Genomic DNA, 12,500 nt, shown 5'->3' on the forward strand with positions numbered 1-12,500 from the left:
ACCATCACAGAGCTGCACCAATCACAGAGCTGCACCAACCAGAGAGCTGCACCAATCACAGGGCTGCACTAACCAGAGAGCTGCACCAATCACAGAGGTGCACCAATCACAGAGCTGATCCGATCACAGGGCTGCACCAACCAGAGAGCTGCACCAATCACAGAGCTGATCCAATCACAGGGCTGCACCAACCAGAGAGCTGCACCAATCACAGGGCTGCACCATCCAGAGAGCTGATCCAACCAGAGAGCTGCACCATCACAGAGCTACACCAACCAGAGAGCTGCAACAATCACAGGGCTGCACCAACCAGAGAGCTGCACCAACCAGAGAGCTGCACCAATCACAGGGCTGCACCAACCAGAGAGCTGCACCAATCACAGGGCTGATCCACTGTAGCGTGTGCATGAGGGAGAGGAGTCCATTATGAGATGTGGCCGCTACACTACAGAGTGCTGCTCCGAGTGTGTGTGAGTGAGTGTGTGAGTGTGTGTGTGTGTGTGTGTGTGTGTGTGTGTGTGTGTGTGTGTGTGTGTGTGTGTGTGTGTGTGTGTGTGTGTGTGTGTGTGTGTGAGACGTGAGATTCCTGCTGCTCTGGCGGAGTGTCCGTTGTGTCCTTCACTGAGGAGAGGGGACTCGTGGGCCTCCACAGTCTGCTGGGGATATTTTATCTCAAACCTGCAAACTGCGGCACCAAGGATTGGGAGTCGCTCGCGCTAACACTGGCTCTAAAAGCCCAGGCTGCTAGCTTCTCACTAGCACGACTCTCAAGGTGTCGGGAGTCGCTCGCGCTAACACTGGCTCTAAAAGCCCAGGCTGCTAGCTTCTCACTAGCACGACTCTCAAGGTGTCGGGGAATAAAACCGGCATTAACACTGGCTCTAAAAGCGCAGGCTGCTAGCTCTCTCACTAGCACGACTCCCAAGGCGTCAGGAGGGAGGTTTACACAATGTATATACAGCACAGCTGGCTGTTGTCACATCATGTGTATGAAGATCATTATCAGAGAGGGGGGTCACATCATGTGTATGAAGATCATTATCAGGGGGGGGGTCACATCATGTGTATGAAGATCATTATCAGAGGGGGGGGGTGGTGGTCTGTAGTTCTAGAGCAGAGATCACTATCAGAGTTCCTTTCTGCAGGTCTGAGCTCCGAGCGTCCATCTCTAGTAGCCCAGCCAGAGCTCGGAGTGGGCAGTGAGTGGTGGTGGTGTGTGTGTGTGTGTGTGTGTGTGTGTGTGTGTGTGTGTGTGTGTGTGTGTGTGTGCAGTTAGATGTGCTGAGCTCGGAGTGGGCTGTGAGTGGTTGTGTGCAGTCAGCATCCTGCAGGTCCTCAGTGGTGCATTGCCTCACAGCTGCCAAGACAAAACCATGTTCATGCAGTCAGACTTGGCTTGCAGAGAGAGAGAGAGTGGTGTGATGCATGTGTGTGTGTGTGTGTGTGTGTGTGTGTAACTTGCATTATCTGACACAAGTCGAGTGTTTATACAGCACAGTATGTGATATTGTGATATACAGTATATGATCCATGTGAATTTATGTGTGCATAAGTATATGTGTCTGCATGCATGTGTGTGTGTACATGCCCAGACTTGCCCTTAGCCCTCCATAGAGCACCATATGCCAGGCAGAGCATCTCTATTTACACACCAATCAAAACACACGGAGCTGTGTGTGCCACATTGGCCCAGGTGTGTGTGTGTGCGCCATCTAAGCATCCCCCTCATCTGTTACCGCCTCTCTTACTGCCAGTGGGGGGGCTGATGGGAGCATCATTACAACTGCGCCTCATTGACAAATCTCCTCGGAATCCACTCACCCTTCACCCCTCCCCTTTCCCTAGCCTCCCCTCACCCCACCCCTCCCCTAACCCTCCCCTCCCTCCCCCCCCCTCCCTCACCCCTCCCCTAACCCCTCCCTCCCTCACCCCACCCCACCCCTCGCTCACCCATGTTGTTTTAATCACCTAACATTACGCTGTTTTCCCTTGGTCTTCTAATTTGAGCCTGGTGTCCTAACTTTGTCTTTCTCTGTGTGTGTGTGTGTGTGTGTGTGTGTGTGTGCGTATGTGTGTGTGTGTGTGTGTGTGTGTGTGTGTGTGTGTGTGTGTGCTTATGTGTGTGTGTGTGCGTGTGTGTGTATATGTGTGTGTGTGTGTGTGATGTGTGTGTGTGTGTGTGTGTGTGTGTGTGTGTGTGTGTGTGTGTGTGTGTGTGTGCTCCTCAGAGCGACTACTCCAGTGACTCTGAGAGTGAGGACAACTTCCTGATGATGCCTCCCAGAGATCACCTGGGCCTGAGCGTCTTCTCCATGCTCTGCTGCTGCTGGCCTCTCGGCATCGCAGCCTTCTACCTGTCCCACCAGGTGAGCACACCCTCACACACCTACTCCATCTATCCCCTCACACACCTACTCCATCCACCTACTGTATCATCGCAATCAAATAGATGAACATGTTCATTGGTGTGTAGAAACACACACCAGCGCCAACATGCATTCATTGTTTATCACTGTTTATTTCCCAGATGCACACACACACACACACACACACACACACACACCAGTACAAACATGCATTCATTTGTTTATTCCCCCATACACGCATGCATGGACTTCCATTCGAATGCATAAGGTTACAAACAAGTATACAAACACACACACACACACACACACACACACACTCACACAGTGGAAAAATAGCTTTTGTGTAAGGTCACTTTTTGCTGAGGGGAAGAACAGACATCAAAGCACATGAATTCTCTCTGTCCTCTGTCTCCTCTCTCTCTCTCTCTCTCTCTCTCTCTCTCTCTCTCTCTCTCTCTCTCTCACACACGCACACACACACACACAAACACATTCTCTCTCTCTCTCTCTCTCTCTCTCTCTCTCTATCTATCTGTCTCTCTCACACACCCACACACACAAATGCATATGTGTATAGATGTGCACACACACACACAAACAAAGACATGCCCTCCTAGCGGGAGGGTGGGTGTACTAGGGTGTGTGTGACTGTATGTGTGTGAGAAAAAAATAGATTCTGTTTAAAGCTTTGTTGTTTTTTCAATTGTGCATTATAAGTGAACCTGGCCAATCACGCACAGCATGTGTCAGCTTAGCTTTGCACTGCATGCTGCTGTGAATGTGACATCTCATAGCCCTGAGAAAGACTGGAATGGAATAAAATAATAGTAATAATAATAATGTGATATCTCATAGCCCTAAAAAAAACAATAATAATAATAATAATAATAATAATAATAATAATAATAATAATAATGTGATATCTCATAGCCCTGAGAAAGACTGAAATGGAATAACATTTTCAGAAATAATGTGTGTGTGTGTGTGTGTGTGTGTGTGTGTGTGTGTGTGTGTGTTCTGTGTGTGTGTGTCAGTGGTTGAATAGATGGCAGTGAGTGCTATAAGGAAAATAGAACAAAAGGACCGGTACCAAACCAACTTAAAGCCTTTAAATGTTCTCACATCTTCTGCTTTTAATGAAAAGCAAATGGAATAGAATGGGATTAGAGTTAGAATGGGATTACAGTTAGTAATGGAACAGAATGGGATTACAGATAGTAATGGAATAGATTGGGATTACAACCAGTAAGGTAGATTGGATTGGCTTGCATGTTGGAGGCATGCAGCATGTATACCAGAATTTGTGTTTCATTATGGAAATCAATGAACCAGTGGAGCCCCCCGACACACACACACACACACATACACACTCACCAACACCACACACCATTTCATCATCACACAGCATGTATAGTGGTTATGGAAATTACTGGACCAGTGGGTTGAAACTGTTAGAAGAGATTGAAACCCTTTCAGACATCTTCATCTGGTCACTACGTCACATGCTCTCAGATTCAGATTTGATCACTGATTGGTCGCATCAGGTGTACTATTGGCATTAGCACTGATTGGTTGCATCAGGCATAATCCTACTCATAATTGGTTGCATCAGGCACACTCCTGCTTGTGATTGGTTGTATCAGGTATACTCTACTTGTGATTGGTTGCATCAGGCATAATCCTGCTAGTGATTGGTTGTATCAAGCACGCTCTTGATCGTGATTGGTTGTATAAGGCACACTCTTAATCGTGATTGGTTGTATCAGGCACGCTCTTGATCGTGATTGGTTGTATCAGGCACGCTCTTGATTGTGATTGGTTGTATCAGGCACGCTCTTGTGAGAACTCCTGTGAATGGTTGGATGTCCAGCGCTGAGACGGCGGTATCTGATGAGAAGCTGTTTAGGAGGAGTTTAGAAGGCCCTGAGGCCCTAGCCACACCAAACACACTCTCTTCAACAGACGCATCATGCCACACACATATAGACACACACACCTTAACTGTCTCTCTACGCCCCTCCACCTCTCTCTTCCTCTTCCTCTTCCTCTCTTCCTCTTCCTCCTCCTCTTCTCTCTCTCCTCTTCCTCTCTTCCTCTTCCTCCTCCTCTTTTCTCTCTCCTCTTCCTCTCTTCCTCTTCCTCCTCCTCTTCTCTCTCTCCTCTTCCTCTCTTCCTCTTCCTCCTCCTCTTCTCTCTCTCCTCTTCCTCTCTCTCATCTTCCTCTCTTCCTCTTCCTCCTCCTCTTCTCTCTCTCCTCTTCCTCTCTTCCTCCTCCTCTTCTCTCTCCTCTTCCTCTTCCTCTCTTCCTCCTCCTCTTCTCTCTCTCCTCTTCCTCTCTTCCTCTCTTCCTCTTCCTCCTCCTCTTCTCTCTCTCCTCTTCCTCTCTTCCTCTTCCTCCTCCTCTCTTCCTCCTCCTCTTCTCTCTCTCTTTTAAATAACATAAAAACATGAAACATGAAAAACAAATCTGCCTGGTTGGCAGGGGCAATGCCTCCCACTACAACATCAATGCTCCCAAGTAAGACTAGAAGCGAGGAGGGAGAGAAAGAGGGAGGAGGAGGGAGGGAGAAAGATGAGGAGGGAGGAGGAGAAGAGAGAAAGTGAGAGAGAGAAACAAACAGAGAGATAAAGAGGACAAACAGAGGAAAGATAAGAAGAGGGGAGGGAGGAGAAGAGAAAAACAAGAGGAGGAAAAAGAGGAGGGAGGAGGAAGAAGAAAATAGCAGGAATGAAGACTACAGCCAAGGCAGCCCACAGTATGGTGGTTGGAGGCATTCAAAGCCCTCTCTCTCATCCACCTACACACTCAACTCTAGATGCGTGTGTGTGTGTGTGTGCGTGTGTGTATGTGTTGTGTGTGTGAGTGTTGTGGATGGAGGATGGGGATGGGTTAACATGCAACATGTGTGTGTGTGTGTGTGTGTGTGTGTGTGTGTGTGTGTGTGTGAGTTAATTTGTGGAGGATAGGTGGCAGCAAGATGTGTGTGTGTGGGTGAGTTTATCGCTTTTTAGTGTTAAATTAGTTGTTAAATAAATTAACTGTGTCTCTTACATCACACATGCATGTAGCAGTGTGTATGAAGCTGCAGCGTGTTCAGTTGTGTGTCTGTGTGTGTGTGTGTGTGTGTGTTGTGTGTGTGTGTGTGTGTGTGGGGAAGTGAGAATGCAGCAGTTCATATCAGAGCAGTAGTCCTGTTTCCTTATGTGTCTCATGGCCCTTATGCATGTAGCAGTGTGTATGAAGCTGCAGCGTGTTCAGTTATTGTGTGTGTGTGTGGGAGGAAATGCAGCAGTTCATATCAGAGCAGTAGTCCTGTTTCTTATGTGTCTCATGGCCAGTGGCAAAGCATGTAAATAAACAAATAAATAGTAGAATAACGCAACCCAACCGTAAACATATAAGATATCTAATTACAGTGGGCTCATTGCACAGTGAAGAATTACAGGAACATTATGTCTTTACAATCAGAGCATTGTAATGGAGGAGATGCATGACTAGTTTCATAGTCCTCTCATTAAGACAGCCCCTTATGACTAATCAATCACTTTGTTTCCCAATAAGATTCGGATGTGTTTGTGTAGGTCAGATGTGTTTGTGTTTATGTGTAGGTCAGATGTGTTTGTGTGTAGGTCAGATGTGTTTGTGTTTATGTGTAGGTCAGATGTGTTTGTGTGTAGGTCAGATGTGTTTGTGTTTATGTGTAGGTCAGATGTGTGTATGTGTAGGTCAGATGTGTTTGTGTTTGTGTGTAGATCAGATGTGTGTGTGTAGGTCAGATGTGTGTGTGTGTAGGTCAGATGTGTGTGTGTGTAGGTCTGATGTGTTTGTGTTTGTGTGTAGGTCAGATGTGTTTGTGTGTAGGTCAGATGTGTTTGTGTGTAGGTCAGATGTGTGTGTGTGTAGGTCAGATGTGTTTGTGTTTGTGTGTAGGGTCAGATGTGTGTGTGTGTAGGTCAGATGTGTGTGTGTGTAGGTCAGATGTGTTTGTGTGTAGGTCAGATGTGTTTGTGTTTGTGTGTAGGGTCAGATGTGTGTGTATGTAGGTCAGATGTGTGTGTGGGTCAGATGTGTGTGTGGTCAGATGTTTGTTTGTAGGGTCAGATGTGTGTGTGTGTAGGCCAGATGTGTGTGTGTGTAGGTCAGATGTGTTTGTGTGTAGGTCAGATGTGTTTGTGTGTAGGTCAGATGTGTGTGTGTGTAGGTCAGATGTGTTTGTGTGTAGGTCAGATGTGTTTGTGTGTAGGTCAGATGTGTGTGTGTAGGTCAGATGTGTGTATGTGTGTGTGTAGGTCAGATGTGTGTGTGTGTAGGTCAGATGTGTTTGTTGTGTGTGTAGGTCAGATGTGTGTGTGTGTAGGTCAGATGTGTTGTGTGTGTAGGTGTGATGTTTGTTTGTGTGTAGGTTGTGTGTGTAGGTCAGATGTGTTTATGTTTGTGTAGGTCAGATGTGTGTGTAGGTCAGATGTGTGTGTGTTTGTGTGTAGGTCAGATGTGTGTGTGTGTAGGTCAGATGTGTTTATGTTTGTGTGTAGGTCAGATGTGTGTGTGTAGGTCAGATGTGTGTGTGTAGGTCAGATGTGTGTATGTGTGTGTAGGTCAGATGTGTGTGTGTGTTAGATGTGTTTGTGTGTGTGTAGGTCAGATGTGTGTGTGTAGGTCAGATGTGTGTGTGTTAGGTCAGATGTGTTGTGTGTGTGTAGGTCAGATGTGTGTGTGTGGGTCAGATGTGTGTGTGTGGGTCAGATGTGTGTATGTGTGTGTAGGTCAGATGTGTGTGTGTGTAGGTCAGATGTGTTTATGTTTGTGTGTAGGTCAGATGTGTGTGTGTAGGTCAGATGTGTGTGTATGGAGTCCAGATGTGTATGTGTGTGTGGAGTCAGATGTGTGTGTGTGCAGGTCAGATGTGTTTATGTGTAGGTCAGATGTGTGTGTGTGTAGGTCAGATGTGTGTATGTAGGTCCAGATGTGTGTGTGTGTGTGTAGGTCAGTGATGTGTGTAGGTGATGTGTCAGATGTGTGTGTGTAGGTCAGATGTGTGTGTGGGTCAGATGTGTTTATGTGTGTGGGTTGGCCAGATGTGTGTGTGTGTAGGTCAGATGTGTGTGTGTGTAGGTCAGATGTGTGTATGTGTGTGTAGGTCAGATGTGTGTGTGTAGGTCAGATGATGTGTGTGTGTAGGGTCAGATGTGTGTATGTGTGTGTGTAGGTCAGATGTGTGTGTGTGTAGGTCAGATGTGTGTGTGTGTAGGTCAGATGTGTGTGTGTGTAGGTCAGATGTGTTTATGTTGTAGGTCAGATGTGTGTGTAGGTCAGATGTGTGTGTGTGTCGGTCAGATGTGTGTGTGTGTAGGTCAGATGTGTTTGTGTGTAGGTCAGATGTGTTTGTGTGTAGGTCAGATGTGTGTGTGTAGGTCAGATGTGTGTATGTTTGTGTGTAGGTCAGATGTGTGTGTGTGTGGAGGTCAGATGTGTGTATGTTTCAGATGTGTGATATGTGTGTGTGTGGGTCAGATGTGTGTGTGTGTGTAGGTCAGATGTGTGTATGTTTGTGTGTAGGTCAGATGTGTGTGTGTAGGTCAGATGTGTGTGTGTGTGTGTGTGTATGTGATGTGTGTGTGGAGTCAGATGTGTGTGTGTGTCGGAATGTGTGTAGATGTCAGATGTGTGTGTGTGTAGGTCAGATGTGTATGTTTGTGTATGGAAGTCAGGATGTGTTTGTGTGTAGGTCAGATGTGTTTGTGTGTGGGATGTGTGTGTGTAGGTGATGTGTGTGTGTGGGTCAGATGTGTGTGTGTGTAGGTTAGATGTGTTTATGTTTGTGTGTAGGTCAGATGTGTGTGTGTAGGTCAGATGTGTGTGTGTAGGTCAGATGTGTGTATGTTTGTGTGTAGGTCAGATGTGTGTGTAGGTCAGATGTGTTTATGTTTGTGTGTGGGTCAGATGTGTGTATGTGTGTGTGTAGGTCAGATGTGTGTGTGTGTAGGTCAGATGTGTGTTTGTGTGTAGGTCAGATGTGTGTGTGTAGGTCAGATGTGTGTGTGTGTGTCAGATGTGATGTGTGTGTGTAAGGTCAGATGTGTTTGTATGTGTGTGTAGGTCAGATGTGTGTGTGTAGGTCAGATGTGTGTGTGTGTAGGTCAGATGTGTTTATGTGTGTGTGTAGGTCAGATGTGTGTGTGTAGGTCAGATGTGTGTATGTGTGTGTGTGGTGTATGTGTGTGTGTAGGTGTGTGTGTGTGTGTAGGTCAGATGTGTGTGTGTGGGTTTAGATGTGTTTATGTGTGTGTAGGTCAGATGTGTGTGTGTGTAGGTCAGATGTGTGTGTGTAGGTCAGATGTGTGTGTGTAGGTCAGATGTGTGTGTAGGTCAGATGTGTGTGTGTGGGTTAGATGTGTTTATGTGTGTGTGTAGGTCAGATGTGTGTGTGTGTAGGTCAGATGTGTTTATGTTTGTGTGTAGGTCAGATGTGTGTGTAGGTATGTGTGTGTGTGGAGTTCAGATGTGTGTGTGTAGGTCAGATGTGTGTGTGTGTAGGTCAGATGTGTTTATGTGTGTGTGTAGGTCAGATGTGTGTGTGTGTAGGTCAGATGTGTGTATGTGTGTGTGTAGGTCAGATGTGTTTGTGTGTAGGTCAGATGTGTGTGTGTAGGTCAGATGTGTGTATGTGTGTGTGTGTCAGATGTGTGTGTGTGTAGGTCAGATGTGTGTGTGTAGGTCAGATGTGTGTGTGTGGGTCAGATGTGTGTATGTGTGTGTGGGTCAGATGTGTGTGTGTAGGTCAGATGTGTTTATGTTTGTGTGTAGGTCAGATGTGTGTGTGTAGGTCAGATGTGTGTGTGTAGGTCAGATGTGTGTGTGTGGGTCAGATGTGTGTATGTGTGTGTAGGTCAGATGTGTGTGTGTGTGTAGGTCAGATGTGTTTATGTTTGTGTGTAGGTCAGATGTGTGTGTGTAGGTCAGATGTGTGTGTGTGTAGGTTAGATGTGTTTATGTGTGTGTGTAGGTCAGATGTGTGTATGTGTGTGTGTAGGTCAGATGTGTGTATGTGTGTGTAGGTCAGATGTGTGTGTGTGTGAGGTCAGATGTGTGTGTGTAGGTCAGATGTGTGTATGTGTGTGTGTAGGTCAGATGTGTGTGTGTGTAGGTCAGATGTGTGTGTGTAGGTATGTGTGTGTGTGTGGGTCAGATGTGTTTATGTTTGTGTGTAGGTCAGATGTGTGTGTAGGTCAGATGTGTGTGTGTAGGTCAGATGTGTTTATGTGTGTGTGTAGGTCAGATGTGTGTGTGTGGGGTTAGATGTGTGTGTGTAGGTCAGATGTGTGTATGTGTGTGTGTAGGGTCAGATGTGTGTGTGTGTGTGTTAGGTCATGTGTGTGTGTAGGTCAGATGTGTGTGTGTGGGTCAGATGTGTGTATGTGTGTGTGTAGGTCAGATGTGTGTGTGTAGGTCAGATGTGTGTGTGTGTGGGTCAGATGTGTGTTTATGTTTGTGTGTAGGTCAGATGTGTGTGTGTATGGGTCAGATGTGTGTTTGTGTGTAGGTCAGATGTGTGTGTGTGTAGGTCAGATGTGTGTGTGTGTGGGTGTGTGTGTGTTTATGTGTGTGTGTGTGTGTGTAGATATTGTGTTTTATGTGTGTGTGTAGGTCAGATGTGTGTGTGTGGGTCAGATGTGTGTGTGTTTATGTGTGTGTGTAGGTCAGATGTGTGTGTGTAGGTCAGATGTGTGTGTGTGTAGGTCAGATGTGTGTGTAGGTCAGATGTGTGTGTGTAGGTCAGATGTGTGTGTGTGTAGGTTAGATGTGTGTTTGTGTGTGTGTGTAGGTCAGATGTGTGTGTGTAGGTCAGATGTGTGTGTGTGTGTAGGTCAGATGTGTGTATGTGTGTGTGTAGGTCAGATGTGTGTGTGTAGGTCAGATATGTGTGTGTGTGTGTGTAGGTCAGATGTGTGTGTGTAGGTCAGATGTGTTTATGTGTGTGTAGGTCAGATGTGTGTGTGTAGGTCAGTTGTGTGTGTGTGTAGGTCAGATGTGTGTGTGTGTAGGTCAGATGTGTGTTTGTGTGTAGGTCAGATGTGTTTATGTTTGTGTGTAGGTCAGATGTGTTTGTGTAGGTCAGATGTGTTTGTGTGTAGGTCAGATGTGTGTGTGTTTGGATATGTTTGTGTGTAGGTCAGATGTGTGTGTGTTTGGATATGTGTGTGTAGGTCAGATGTGTGTGTGTGTTTGGATATGTGTGTGTGTAGGTCAGATGTGTGTGTGTTTGGATATGTGTGTGTGTAGGTCAGATGTGTGTGTGTTTGGATATGTGTGTGTGTAGGTCAGATGTGTGTGTGTAGGTCAGATGTGTTTATGTGTGTGTGTAGGTCAGATGTGTGTGTGTAGGTCAGATGTGTGTGTGTGTAGGTCAGATGTGTTTATGTGTGTGTGTGTAGGTCAGATGTGTGTGTGTAGGTCAGATGTGTGTGTGTGTGGGTCAGATGTGTGTGTGTTTGTGTGTAGGTCAGATGTGTGTGTGTAGGTCAGATGTGTGTGTGTAGGTCAGATGCGTGTGTGTTTGGATATGTGTGTGTGTAGGTCAGATGTGTGTGTGTAGGTCAGATGTGTGTGTGTTTGGATATGTGAGTATGTTTGTGTGTAGGTCAGATGTGTGTGTGTTTGGATATGTGAGTATGTTTGTGTGTAGGTCAGATGTGTGTGTGTTTGGATATGTGAGTGCCGCTAGGTTGCCTCTGTCTCCACTCCCACTTGCCCCAACATCAATCCACTTCCCTTCAAAGCCGCACCTTGTGTGTATACGTGTGTGTGTGTGTGTGTGTGTGTGTGTGTGTGTGTGTGCAACATCAATCCACTCCCCTTCAAAGCCGCACCTTGTGTGTATACGTGTGTGTGTGTGTGTGTGTCAAGTCAAGTCAAGTCAAGTTTATTTATATAGCGCATTTCATACACAGAGGTCATTCAATGTGCTTTACATAAACAAAACCAAACAATAATAACAAATAAAAAGCATAGAAGGGGCAATATAGTCAAAGAATAGTTAAAAGGTAAAAGATCATAATAAAAGAAAACATAAAACACAAGGTAAAATCATTTTAAAATAAAGAATAATTAGTTAAAGCAAAACAAAGGCAAAAAGTAGGCAAAAAAAAAAGTAATAAAGACAAAAGTAGAATAATTATCCCGAGGCAGATTCAAATTTGTAACTTCGGCACAGTTAGCAGAAAGCATCTGAGAACAGTTTGGTCTTAAGTCTAGATTTAAAACTGGCTACAGTTGGGGCCTTTTTGATGTCATCGAAGGTTGGTTCCACAGCTCAGCCGCATAGCAGCTAAAGCTGCTTCACCATGTTTAGTTCTAACTGTAGGTTTTACTAGCAGGTTTTCACCTGGGACCTGAAGGGCGAGAAGGTGTGTACTGCTGAAGCATGTCTGACAAGTATTTAGGTCCTGCTCCATTTACTGATTTATAAACAAGCAATACTGCTTTAAAGTCAATTCTGTGACTTACTTACTTAAGTACTTGCCAGTGCAAGGACTCAAGACTTGCACTAATGTGGTCAGTTCTTTTAGTTTTTGTTAGAATCCTAGCTGCTGCATTTTGTATCACCTGAAGCTGTTTAATAGTCTTTTTAGGAAGGCCTGTGAACAGTCCATTGCAGTAATCAACCCTGCTGGAGATAAATGCATGAATGAGTTTTTCTAAGTCATGTTTTGACATCAGCCCTCTGAGTTTGGCAATATTTTTGAGGTGGTAAAAAGCTGATTTAGTTATGGCTTTCATGTGGCTGTTGAAATTTAGATCACTGTCAATTAATACACCAAGATTTTTAACAGTATCCTTTGCCTTCAACCCTTTTGTGTCAAGGAGAGTGGCAACCCTAAGTCTTTCCTCCCTTTTTACCAAATATAATTACTTCAGTTTTTTCTTTGTTCAGCTGAAGAAAATTTTGAGACATCCAGGTGTTGATTTGTTCTATACACTGACACATAGATTCAAGAGGACCATAGTCGTTTGGTGATAGAGCTAAAGTAAATTTATTATATTGTCATCTGCATAGCTATGATATGAAATCAAATTATTTTGAATGATTTGTCCAAGTGGGAGACATATAGAGGTTGAATAATAGTGGCCCCAAG

The 12,500-nt window shown here is 45.3% G+C and overlaps 1 protein-coding gene across 1 annotated transcript in view; it reads left to right on the forward strand.

Annotated features, from left to right (window-relative positions):
- Positions 1-12,500, forward strand: part of LOC125311653 (synapse differentiation-inducing gene protein 1) — a 41,871-nt gene that overhangs the window by 7,643 nt on the left and 21,728 nt on the right. Inside the window, exon 3 of the mRNA XM_048269916.1 lies at positions 2,229-2,366. Coding sequence (XP_048125873.1) covers positions 2,229-2,366 — 138 coding nt within the window. The remainder of the gene's footprint in view (positions 1-2,228; positions 2,367-12,500) is intronic.

Source organism: Alosa alosa, chromosome 18, assembly GCF_017589495.1.
Source record: "Alosa alosa isolate M-15738 ecotype Scorff River chromosome 18, AALO_Geno_1.1, whole genome shotgun sequence".
Lineage (NCBI taxonomy): Eukaryota > Metazoa > Chordata > Actinopteri > Clupeiformes > Clupeidae > Alosa > Alosa alosa.